The following is a 13,215-nucleotide window of genomic DNA, read 5'->3' on the forward strand; positions in this document are numbered from 1 at the left end:
GCCAGAGGAACCGAATGCCAGAGCAGCGAAGTGAATCGCCAGAGAAACCGAGAGTCAGAGCAGACAAGTGCGCCAGAGCGGAAGCCGTTTCTCTGGCGAGAGCCGCGATTTCCGCCAGAGTGGAGATTACTTGCTGAGTACGCCAGCTGGACTTACCTAAGTATTACACGATTCTATTTCCTTTAAGAGTCCAGCTTTGCATGGAAACTTCCATGGTGATCCATAGGCATTCGAAGTCTATAAATAGGGCCATACTTTTCATTGTAACAATCATCCTTTGCCCTAATCTCTAGTTTTCCGCCAAGTTAGCTAGAGCTTAGGAATTTTGTTGCTTTCATAGTTCTAGTTTCGATTTCGGTTCTTAGTTAGTTTAAAATAGTTCTTTTAATTCATGTTTTAGATTAGTTCCCGTTTAGAGTTGTAATTACGTGACAGATTACTTCTCGAGACGATTTACGGTATTTCTTTTATTAAGTTTATTTATTTGCTTTTACCTGCGTTTCCTTTAAATTCTGCAATTTAAATTATGCACTTTAAATTATGCACTTTGGTTTCTGCCTAGTTAAGATTAGATTAGAAGTTTTAATTAAAGTTATTTAAATTCAAATTGCCTAGTTAATTCATTTACTTTAAGTTGGTTAATTCTTGCCTAGGGTTTAATAGTTTCACGCCTAGATAATTTTAAGATTAAGTTTTTAGTTAAGTTTAAATTACAAGCATTAGTTAATAATTCCTTTTCGCCTAGTTAAGTTTAATTCGCGTTAATTTACTTTCCATGTTTTAGATTAATAATCCAACCTTTACTGTTTTCGTTGTGACATAATTAAAAGCCCTTAAAGATCTTCCTTGAGAGACGACATTGGGTTAGCTTATCACTGCTAGGATGTCCTTGTTCTATTGCAAGTCAATCTAGAGGTGTTTCTAGTTGAGTCACCCATACACCTATTCGAGACCCTCAGGACCTAACAGAAGAAAGCAAATTCTGTCGTTCTCGATTGAAGCGCAGCAAAGAGCCTGCCGGAATTGAGATCGCGGAATATCGCCGGCGAGATGCTCCGACGATGACGATGATGAGCATTGCCACGGCGGATCGAGTGGCTACTCGTCGGAATTGTCGCTGGGATGGAGACAGACGCCGCGGAGGACTCCGGTGGCAGTGGCGATTACAGTGCTGGATTGATGGAGAGGTGACCGGCAGCCTCATCTGCAGGAAGACCGGCGGCGCCGAGGGAGATGTCGGCGGTGGCTGAATTGCAATTGAGGTAGAAATTAGGGGTAAAAATTGGAAGAAGAAAGAAATTGTGGGTAAAAAAAATTGACTAACGTTTGACTAACAACGGTTAGTCAAACAGGCTTAATTAATCGATTTTTTGGACTTTGGGGACCTATTTGCACACACATTGACTATGGAGAGCAATACGCTATATGGGCCTATACTACAGGGGTCTATCTGCACCTTAACCCTTAAATAAATAAAACTACAAAAGAAAAAAAACGGTCAGAATTGTGCCTTTCCTCACCTACAATTGAAGGAAAAGAAAGAAGTATGTAGTGGAGATAAAAATGAAACAAAATGATGTCAATTGCAGTAGGTGGTGTTGTGTTTTAGCTACAACAGAGGGATCCGTTCTGTTGGATTTTTCTGTTTGGAGGTAAGGTTTGAATTTTATTTTAGTAGTATTAGGTATTTAAATTAAAGAAGGATAAAATAATAAATTCATAATTATTTTTTATTACTTATTTTGGATGGAGCTATAGTGAGTAAAATGAGAGCTATGAATAAAATCACCCTAAAATAATTTTGTACCATAGTTTTTAGGACCTAAACATATGTCAATCCAAAAAGAAAGGCCCAAATTTAGAAACAAGATCAGAGTATGTTCAAACGAACCCATCAATATATAATACGATTAAGGATTGAAGACCTCCTCTTAATCCGAGGTCCTACGTGGCATATCTAAGAATTCAACATTCAAAATCCCTGCAATTCTAGAGCCTCTAGTTCAATTCTCTATCGCTGACGTGGCAATATAATTCCACATGTAATAATATATTTTTAAAATAATTTTAAATTGTATATTAAGATTCTACACCACCTCCATCTCCATTCTAACAAGCCATCTAAATCTGAAAAACCTCTTCTCTCCCGTCTCCAACCCCTCCACCCACCGCTGCGATCTGCCTATGACCCCCATCGCAATTCGTTGCGCCGGCACCCATCCTCTTCTCTCCCGTCTTCAACCCTCCACCCACAGCCCCAATCTGCCCAACCGTGCCCGGCCCCGCCCACCGCCGCGATCTGCCTCGCCGTCTCCTTCCCTCTACCCACTGTGTCTGGCCCCCGCAACGATCTGCCCCACCGCGCCCCGCCCCTTCCACCGCCATGATCAGGTTCACCGGCTCTTCCTTCCCCCACCGCGATTCGTCGTCCAGCCTCAAGTGACTCTCTCATTTCCCTGCCGCGGCGATTTGAAAGCACCCTCATCGATTCTCTGACCTTCCCCTCCCCTCTCATCGATTATCTGACCTTCCCCTCCCCGCCGCCATTAGCCATGGTAAGTATTATTTTAGGAAACAAATTGAATGCATTTTAGAATAATGAAATTTTAGAAATGACTTTAGTTGTGAATTGTCGCAGGAAACAAATTGAATGTGTTAGTCAACCATGGATTCGCCTCGCCGGCACCCACCGCGAATCGCCGCCCCCTAGATCCCCAAATCCTCACCGCCTCTTTGCGATTTTCGGCAACCACGACAGCCATGGCCGCCGATCTACCCCTCCCACCACCAGAAAACCAGAAATTGATCTGCCACCTCCCTTCCCCCATATGGTAAGTATTAAATGTTTGACTTATTTTTCTTCTTTTTTCCAGAATTTTGGAAAGATTTTTAACAATGGAAACTTAAACCCTAGATTTTATGTTAATTAATTTTCGGTTGCTGCAAATTATGTAAATATAGAATGGTTATAAACTTTAGAAAGAATTTTTTTTGGAAAGAATTTTATCGAAGGAAACTTCAACCCTAAATTTTCATCTATAAATTCATTAGTTTGATTTATTAACGATGCAACAGACACAAGGTTACCTTCTTCTTCTTTTGTTGTCTTTCTTTTCTTTTGCATTAACGCGACAATACCTTCTTCTTATTTTTCTTCTTTTTTCCAGATTTTTGGTTCTAGGTGCCTGGTCCAGAACCGCCGCTCGCCAGCCGCTGTGTTGCAGTCGCCCACTCCTATTCTCACTTCAACTGTAAGTTCTCCGAATTCTCTCACCTTCCTTTTCAGTTATGTCAACAGATTGTTTCCACTTCATATTCTCTTTTCTTTATGTTACCGAGGTGAATGGGTTCAAATCCTTTATTATGCCATATGTTTACATGTGAGTCTGTGATTGAACTGCCAATAAACGCCACATCGTGTTTTTACAATTCGTTGTTGCGGTACCATTCTTCTTCTTCTTCTATGGCTGTATGTCTGCGATTCACATTTTTATTTATATTTTCCATATTTTTGGTTTAGTAACTCTATGTGATTTTTTTACTTCCATGTTTTGGTTTAGATTTTGTTAATTAACTCTATGTGATTGTTTTACTTCCCTGTTTTGCCGGTTTAAGTGTTCTGTTAGATTTAAGTGTTGTTAGATTGTACACGAATTATTATTGTTAGATTGCAGTCAATTAATTATGCATGGTTTATGTTTATAAAAGGTTTGAGTTATATAGGACAGGGACCAAATGAAATTCTTGACCTTTATACTATATGTTCTCCATTTCAACATTTGACTGCATATCAACTACTGCAGTTTTGCATATTTGGTTATCCTTTTTCTTTTGTATTATCATTTTATGTTGGTTGGCTTTGAGTACTTTGAAAGCTTTTTACTTCCTGCAGCTTACATGTGTGCATTTGTTGTCGTCAATCTTGCTGAAAAGTACATATCTTTGATAATTCCAACATACAAGGAACTCTCTATTTCGTGTATTGCAGACTTTGCAGTTGCTGAGTGTTTAATCTTGATTGTTTTGCAGCTTGCGTTGTGGAGCCATTTTACATTGCATTAGAGGTAAACATAGAAAGTCTTTGCCTATCCTTAATTGTTAATGGTGCTTAGGTTCAACAAGTGAGTGCTCTTCTTGAATCCTGACTCAATTTGGTGGCTATGTGTAGATTAGTTGCTTTGCATGTTGAAATTGTAATGATTCTAAATTTTTTTTGTAGGATTTTATTATTCCAGATTTGCTTATCACCGTTTTGGTTTATTTTACTGGTGTAAATCAGAGTTCAATTCATCCAGGACTGAATCGAATACTTGCATTGCTCTGTTGATACTGTATCAATTTTATTGCATCATACAGGACTAAGACTGTGCATGTTAGGCTTGATTTGTCAACAGAACCTTCTTCGTTTGTTTTTGTAGATGTTAAATTGTCTCTTACTGTATTAGGACTTATGAGGTTTTTCATTTTTATTTTTATCATAAGTTCACCTAGGACTTATGAGATTTTTCATTTTTATTTTTATCATAAGTTGGTGAATTGTGTATTGCAACTCATATGAGCAACTCATGTAATAATACTTTTTGGTTTAGTATTAATTAAATCGAGCTTATCTATTTATAGGAACTTAATTTGCTCATATGTATTGCAGCTCTCTCTCAACAATTTCATGCCTAGCCTACAACTTAATTTGCATATGTATGCTTTAGTATTAAGCACATATACTTTATCTGAAATTTTGAGCTTATCTATTTATATCAATGTTACATTTTGTGCATACAAAATAACTCAGAGATATATAAAAACTAAATTGACAAATCTAATAATAAAGTATATGCTTTGTGATATAAATTGAGTTCCTTAAAGACGATCCAAACATTTTTGGGGGATTTGATTGAGATATTTGAAAAATTATAGGATACCGACGGGTGATTGATTGCAGGATGTCGACACCGAGAAGCAACAATGCCCCTATCTCTCAAGCCTCAGCGGGTATCCGACGGGTAGTGGGTGGCACGTATTCGATGGGTAGCGGGTGGTTCGCTCAAATACTTTAGTTAATTACATATATAGGTACTTTTGGTTGATTCCAGGATGTCGACGCCTAGAAGCAGCATTGCCCTTACCTCTCAAGCCTCGGCGGGTATCCGACGGGAAGTGAGTGGCGGGTATCTGACGGGTAGCGGGTGGTTCGCTCAAATACTTTAGTTAGTTACATATATAGGTACTTTACCGACAGGTGATTGATTGCAGGATGTCGACGCCGAGAAGGAGTAGTGCCCCTACCTCTCAAGCCTCGGCGAGTATCCGACGAATAGTGGGTGGCGAGTATCTGACGGGTAGCGAGTGGTTGATATCCGTGGGTCGCAGGTATAGGTGGCAAATAGTAGTGGGTGACAAATATTTTTTTCGAATATATGTTTCGCTAAGTCATGTTAAGCATGAAAGTTCTCTTTAATTTATTTTTTCATTTTAGTTTGATGTCTAACGTAGTCCTATATCATATTTATAGTTTTTTTAGTGAATAATCTCCATAATTTATAAATATATTAGTAATAAATAATTTTTATATTTTTTTTATATAAATTATAACACTAAATGATACCCGTCGAAATTCGACAGATTACACACTAGTAAAAATTGAAAAACAATTGGCAAATTCCTCGAAATCTACTATCTTTTTTAACCCAATATTCCAAATCTTTCGAATAAATGTATGATCACGAGTTCATAATGTAAGAATACAGAATCTGATTCCAAACGTCTGGCAGTCCCGGCAGACACCAATGCAGACAATCTGCATAGCTTTTGGGGTCAGCTAGTTGCGTTTCACTTAAAGATCCATAAAATTGCTTATAAATGGATGGATGAGCATCTTTTCTATAATCGGATAAATGTGTTATATTTAGGTATTGGACTCTCACTCCTCTCTTGTCAAGCTTTTCTATGGCTGATTCAACTATGTGCATCATCCTGCGATCTGACATAACTCCCCAATATCCCTCCTTCAAAATTGGCTCACTTTGGTTGTAGCAATGTTGTTGCACGTCCCATCTTTCGCCGCTGCAACATACGATAAATAGATAAAAAAAAGTGTTAATAGGCAAAAATGCCCTTTTCTTATAAACACTTGTAAAAATGCCCTTTTTCATAAGTGAAAAAGGGCATTTTTACAAGTGTTTATAAGAAAAGGGCATTTTTGCAAATGCCCCTAAAAAAAATGTGTGTGTTGACTTAGTAGTAGAGTGATTAATATTTAATGTCAAAAGTTTTAGATTCGAGTCAACTGTGATGTGATCCTTGAAAGTTTTGTTTATTAATTAAAAAAAATAGGCAAATAAGAAAATTCAGGTTGGGACTAGATTAGGCTATGTATTATGAGTCAAGCTCGATCTATTTGACACATTTAGATGATGATTGGCTAAGCTTATTTTAAATAGTTTATAAGTTTTTGGAGCTTATAAAATGTAGTTTCTTAAAACTTATAAGTTGTCAAAGTGTTTGGATAATTAAGCTTATAAGTGAGAGAGGGATTTTTTAATTAGATAGATAAAATCGATGAGAGATTAAATTAGAATGATATATGATGAAAATAAAAAATTATAGTTGAGTTATTTTTATAAAATGGATGTTGCTTTTAAGATAACTAGTTTTGCACCCGTGCGATGCACGATCTGTAAATATTAATATACAAGTATATAAGAAAGTATAATAAATATAAAAAAACAAATATAATATATTTAAATATATATAGAATAAAATAATCTCCTCGTTCACGAAAATTATAGTATATAGTATGCTTTAGGGCACAAGTTTTACTAAATAGATTGCGAGATATGTTTAAAGCAAGAGAGAGAGATCCACCAAAATTAAGTGTAGAAAGAGACAAATCAAAGTTGATGTGTTAAATAGTACTAGTGTTTTTGTAAATTTTGACTGTGAATAGATTTATAATATAATGAGTAGTTTCTCGAAAGATTTTTTTTCTTTTTTTTTTTTGTGAATAGAGGAAGTAATATATTAAAGATACTTGTATAAAACATCATGGAAAACTTACCTATGAACAATATTCTGAGTACAATTTTCATCATCATCTCCATATATATCATAATTTTCAGACCTCAATGATTAGTAACTCTCGATACAGATTGACTTAATTTGTATTAATCGTCATTACATAAGACACAATTAATGAAAATTGCCGACATTGAAACTTGAACAGTAATCTTGGATTTGACGGCGTTAACGATAATTGAGGTATTAAAATCTTATGTTCAACATTATGCCCACTTTAAAGTCTCCTCTTCAAAACTTGCAGACCAATAATAATCAATATAATTTCATTACAATTATGAATTATCTATATTTCTCAATAGTGTAACTGAAGTTTAAACTTTAAAAAATAGTTGATGATTATGTGTCTGAACACCTAATTTCATTTAAAACTTAGATATGTAAAATTCATCCAACAAATTAATTGTTATTTAAGTCAAATTTAAATGCAACATTTGAACTCGAATAATTTTGAGTATCATATTAATTGAAATGGATCAACCACATCCAATGAAGGAGCAAATATAACTCTATCCTGTAACTCATAACCATCATCAATATACAGTGGATAAGTGTTTTACACTATCTCATGTAACGAATCTCCAAAATAATTGAGCAAAATATTACTTGATATTTTAACAACATTATGGTCATCCTTTAAATCACAAATGATTTAAAACAACATCATAATCATCCTTTAAATCACCAGTGATATCCTTAAAATAATACATGAAAAGAAAATTCAATAAAAATATTCTATATTACAAATATAAATTAAAATAAATTCAAAAAGTGTTCGTGTGTTGGCCAAGCAGTTAAGGGTTAATGCCTAAGGTTAAAGGTTTTGGGTTCAAGATTTTTTTATTTAATACTGTTTATTTATCAAAAAATAAAATAAAATAAATACATAATATATTCAATTTAAGTTAACAGGTGCAACAGAGTAAACTCTATGTCTCTATCACATCCTCACTCATTCACCTCAATTTTAAGTTTATTTCTATCTCCTCTAGCTTCTCAACCCTCTCATTTATATTTTCCTGCACATCTTTCCCCTTCCCCCTCTCAATCTATTTTCATAAAAAGCATATATGTTCATATTACTATACCAATGTCTATTTTATTTGAAATAATTTCATCGACTTAAAAATAATAAAATCCACACACACACACACACACACATATATATATATATATATATATATTATAATTTCATAACTTAATCCAAAAAAACTTATCAAGAAATTTTGCTTCTCAAAAAGTTATTATCAAATAACACGAAAGCCTCATATTCGAACGTGTAATCAAAAATATATTATTTTTCTTATTATTTTCATCAATTGAATAATAAAAAAATTAAAAATTATATTATATACACACACACACAATATAATTCAAAGTGTATAAATTATTGCAATTATGTAACTAACTTATGATTATATTTTTTGAGAAGAAAAATATACTTCATCTTCCCATTAAAATTGTCTACTTTTGTTATTTATGTTCGTCCACAACAAATAGTATCTTCTCATTTATATGCGTTACTCTACAACAAATCAATACATATTACCCTCAATATATCAATTTATTTTTTACTTTTTCTATCACATATGTTTCATCAAGTGGGTCTCTTTCTAAATTTACAATACAATTAATAAAGGGTAAATATCATGAAAACCCCTAAACTATATCCACTTTATCAAAAATACCCTGAAACTTTTGAAATGTTCTCTAAACCCTCAACCTATCAGGTTTTTATCAAATATATCCCGTATCTATTTTTCAATTACCAAAAACGTGATGTGACTCGCCAGATGCCACAATGTAATTTATATTCTATTTTTTAAAATGACATGGAAAAAACGACTTCGTTTCGTACCATATTCTATCGTGTTTATCTCTAATTCTAGGTTATCAGCATGAATTTCAAACAAGATATGAGTGAATTTTAAATTTCAGAGTGGATTTCTTTTAAATGATATGGTACGAAACGATGTCGTTTTTGTCATTGCATTTTAAAAAAATATAGTATAAATTACATTGTGGCATCCGGCGAACCACATCACGTTTTTGGTGACCGAAAAATAGATGCGGGATATATTTGATAAAAACCTGATAGTTTGAGAGTTTACACTACTCTTAAAGTGTGACTATTTATTCAGTCACAATACACTCAATTCTTTTCTTAAAATACGTGCCACTTAATTTTGATTTATATTACCACTTTGTGTGCACCATCATTATTAAAATTGAATTTGTATATTGTATTTGCAATCATAACCCATGATTTTAATAATACTCACTATATTCCTTATTAAATTTAGCACTTATTGCTTATTACTTTCTAAATGATATATCAGCTCACAAAAAAACTTTTCAATTTAATTTAATGTATGTAATTTATACTTCAATTTAATTTAATGTATGTAATTTATATATCAATATTATATTTATCATATTTGGAACACAACTATAACAAATAAAATTAACTATAATATCTAAACCTATACAAAAACCAACATATATTATCTAGAATGTCACGGTATGTACGCTTACAATTAATTTATGATTGGATTTGGATATTTATTATAGTAAAAAATTACATTCATTATAGAATAAATATTATACCTTCAAATATATTTAAAATGAATAATATTATTATTTTTAATAAAATAGTAAACATCAAAAAATTAGTTTCTAACTGGATAAATTATAGGATTATAGCTTATGAGAGTATTTAATCATAATGTAATATTACAAAATACCAACCAAATACTAATATTTATTTCTAATCATTATAGATTTTTTTTATTATATACAACTATTTAAAAAAAACTACATATATTACAAAACTCTGAATTTGTAAATATTTGTTCATCTTTACATGATATTAATTAATATTAATTGTCAATGCATACAATGCAAATAATAGTAAGAATATTATTGTATAATAATCAATTCAAAATTTATTGGACAATGTTAATAAAATATCCATTGGATAATAGTGAGTGCCTTTTGGAGGGAAAATGGTTGTATTGTAAATTTGGCCAACATTTTTAGCTTTTATATATAGTATATATGAGAAAATAAATTGGGGTAGAGAAACTTATTTTTTGGGAAACTTATAAGATCTTAGTGCTTATTTTTACAACTTATAAACATTTTAAGAACTTATTTTGCCAAATATTTTGAATGTGATTATAAGCTTCTAGACAACTTATAAGTTGTTGAAAGAGCTTATAAGCTCAGGCAAACACCTTCTTAGTCCGGGATAAAGCTATCAAAGGGATCAAGATGGGTTCGGGCAAAGGAAAAAATTGGGCTGCAATTTCTATTAGTATTATCTGGTTCGAAAGTATAATTTTGTGTACTATAACAATCTTGATTGTATTGGATGATTTGAGATCAAATTGGTACGTCGTAACAGATCAAACTATTTCTGATAGCTCTAATCAAAACATTAACGAGTAGTATATATGTAACTGAGAAAAACTTACTAGGTATGAGTGGGTGAGGGGCTCATGAAGAACAATTTAGTTTTGGTTCGATTAATGTTGACCTCCAACCAATCCGACCACGTGTTCAGAGCCATTTCATACAAACGCAAGTGCATTTGGACTTTCTTGTAGATTGCATCCGAGCTTTCAAAGGATCCCCATCTGAGTTTGGATTGTATTCAAATCAAACAAAGAAAGACAATATAATAATGATTTGGTGATAATTAAATAGCACTTATATTTTTATTCTATCGAGCTTATAAGTAAATCAACGTAAAAGTCGTTAATTAGATGAATATAAATTTATAGTGTTTTTAAACTTAGTAATTAGCTACTTACAAGATTGTCATGCTTGGCATAATCCACCACATATAAGAATCGAAGACAACTATGTCTGCATCATTCCAATGCCTAGCATGCTTTTCAATTGATGATATTCTAACCACACGATCACTCACTCTGTGTGCGAAAGGATGATCGCAATTAGATTCGACGAGCAATGGCGACCAATAAAACTCGATCGTTGCATTGTATTCCTTCATTGAGGTAGGCAAGGAAAATGTTACTTTGATCACACGTATGAATAGATGCATAAACTTTGGGACAATACTCTAATAGGCTCGTTTTTCTTTTTGGGACGTTCCACTAGAATAGAATCGTTTTTCATTTTGAGTAAAAAAAATATTTAATTGGTATGGACCACACCACTTTCCTCCTAAAAAATAAATTTTTTAATCTTCGTGCCCCAAAAAAGTGAACCTATTAAAGTAGGACGGAAGAAGTAATTTTCAATATTTCATGTACAAACTCATTTAACCATTGTAAATTTAATACTTTGATCACACGTGTGAATAGATGCAAGAATTGGGCCATGTTTAGTTAAAATTGCAAACTGCCCTTAACTCTTAGTTTCTTGTTTTGCAAACTTTAGGTTGTGTATTAGGTAAACCACCATTTTGATTATAGTAAACGCTGCATAAAAGTGAGATGAAAGAGAACTTACCATAGCCTCAAATACAAATAAATTATCTTTTCTGATAACCGATCCATGAGACGATTGATTGATTGAAGACTCGATCAGGCATAGCATCGACGTCCATTGATTTCTATTTAACGAATCCCCCACAAACACTAGCCTCTTCCCCCGTATTTTCTCCAATAGCGCCGTACCATCGAATCTATTATTGTCACGCAAAAAAAATATTTAATTACATTTTGAACGAGACGAAATATTAAAGAAACTTATACGATATTCTGGAGACGAGATTAACAACCTCGGAAGATCACAACGATGGGGCTGCCATCTCCAATTCCGATATCTCAAATCCTTTCTACCATACTTCTCACAAGCATAATCCCCCATCATGAAAGAGCATTCTCCGTCCTCATACGTTGCACGCGCCGCCTCGTCGTAAATCCATTTTCCGGCAAACAAATCGCAGCTCGCCGCAGTTTCATTACCACCACTTTGCTCCTCCTCGTACTTGTTCTCCGCCGCCGGCGACGGCGGCAGATAGCTTGCTTTTCGAGATTCCCGCTCTTGGAGAATGCTTCCATTTTCGCCGGTGAGAAAAAGAGCGACGACGATAAAAGATGTGAGGAAGAGAGCAACCAAGTAATGGGATTTGTATCTGATTTTCGATGCTCCGACGACATCCATTTTGTTCATCTTCTCTCACTAACCTCTCTCTCCCTCTCTCACTCTCTCTATATATATTATAGTGCTGCAGACATGAATTTGAAGTATGCACGACATAGAAGCTATAATTAAAGAATATGTAGATTAAAAGAATTGTTTAATTATATTGTCCTAATTTTGGATGATGATCAATGATAAGCTGAGAAAGTCAAATTTTGGTGAGAACAAATTATGAATCTTCCACCACTTGAAATATTGCTAACTACTACTAAAGATTATGTCATTTTGTAAATAGTTCCAGCTGTTTCTAATACACACGCGGACGGGTGTAACGTGCATTATGCAACGAATACTCACACATATGAAATCAACGAATACATATTTATTTACAACCATTATTCCATTTTGATGCAATTGGTGTAACAACACATCATATTTAATTGTATTTGTTTCGTGTGCCTGTCTGCATCTATATATTCTATATATATAAAGGATTTTTAGTAAATAAATTGAATTTACAAATAATATGATTTTTAAAGTGTGGCAAATTAAATTACTACTATTTTTTTAATTTTTACAATTTCATCTCCCTATTTTTTTTCCCGCCAAGTATTGAATTGAAACTTAAGTGAATTAGTAAAGACGACATCGTTTTTGTGAGCCAAAACGACATCGTTTCGTACATTTCAATTAAAAATTTCTTCAAATTATGAAGGGATTGTATTTTGCATGCATTTGCACCATAATTTTCAAAATTGAATAATCTTATTGCAAGCGATGCCGTAACATGAATATTACGTGGATAACTAATTCACATAAACTCCAACTCAACAATCTGATTATTGAAAAAAATTGGGGAGACGAAATTGCAAAAATTGGAAAAATTGTAATTTAATTTGTCATACTTCAAAAGTCACGTTAAAATTACAAATTTAAAATAATTCATAATTGTATTTGCCAAAACCCCATATATACAAGAAAATGGTACACCTCATATTCATTTTTCTTAAAAAGTTTAAAAGTGGGCAT

At 33.3% G+C, this 13,215-nt stretch overlaps 1 protein-coding gene and 1 long non-coding RNA gene across 3 annotated transcripts; one reads left to right on the forward strand and one right to left on the reverse strand.

Moving 5' to 3' along the window:
• Window positions 1-2,163: 2,163 nt before the first annotated feature.
• Window positions 2,164-4,470, forward strand: LOC131022693 (uncharacterized). 2 transcript variants are annotated; one of them, XR_009101390.1, is made up of 5 exons: window positions 2,164-2,555; window positions 2,639-2,831; window positions 3,168-3,251; window positions 4,030-4,121; window positions 4,220-4,470. It is a non-coding gene; the product is annotated as an uncharacterized LOC131022693 (long non-coding RNA). The 2 variants fall into 2 exon arrangements; XR_009101389.1 differs by having other exon boundaries at window positions 4,030-4,470.
• A 1,186-nt stretch (window positions 4,471-5,656) lies between these two features.
• On the reverse strand, window positions 5,657-12,512 carry LOC131022694 (protein trichome birefringence-like 34). The gene is made up of 5 exons (XM_057952208.1): window positions 11,822-12,512; window positions 11,551-11,725; window positions 10,887-11,083; window positions 10,548-10,709; window positions 5,657-6,060 (listed from the first exon to the last, which is right to left on the reverse strand). Exons 1-5 carry the CDS (start codon window positions 12,214-12,216, stop codon window positions 5,718-5,720), a joined length of 1,272 nt encoding a protein of 423 aa, XP_057808191.1. The 5' UTR covers window positions 12,217-12,512; the 3' UTR covers window positions 5,657-5,717.
• Window positions 12,513-13,215: the final 703 nt, after the last annotated feature.

Source organism: Salvia miltiorrhiza, chromosome 4, assembly GCF_028751815.1.
Source record: "Salvia miltiorrhiza cultivar Shanhuang (shh) chromosome 4, IMPLAD_Smil_shh, whole genome shotgun sequence".
Classification (NCBI taxonomy): domain Eukaryota; kingdom Viridiplantae; phylum Streptophyta; class Magnoliopsida; order Lamiales; family Lamiaceae; genus Salvia; species Salvia miltiorrhiza.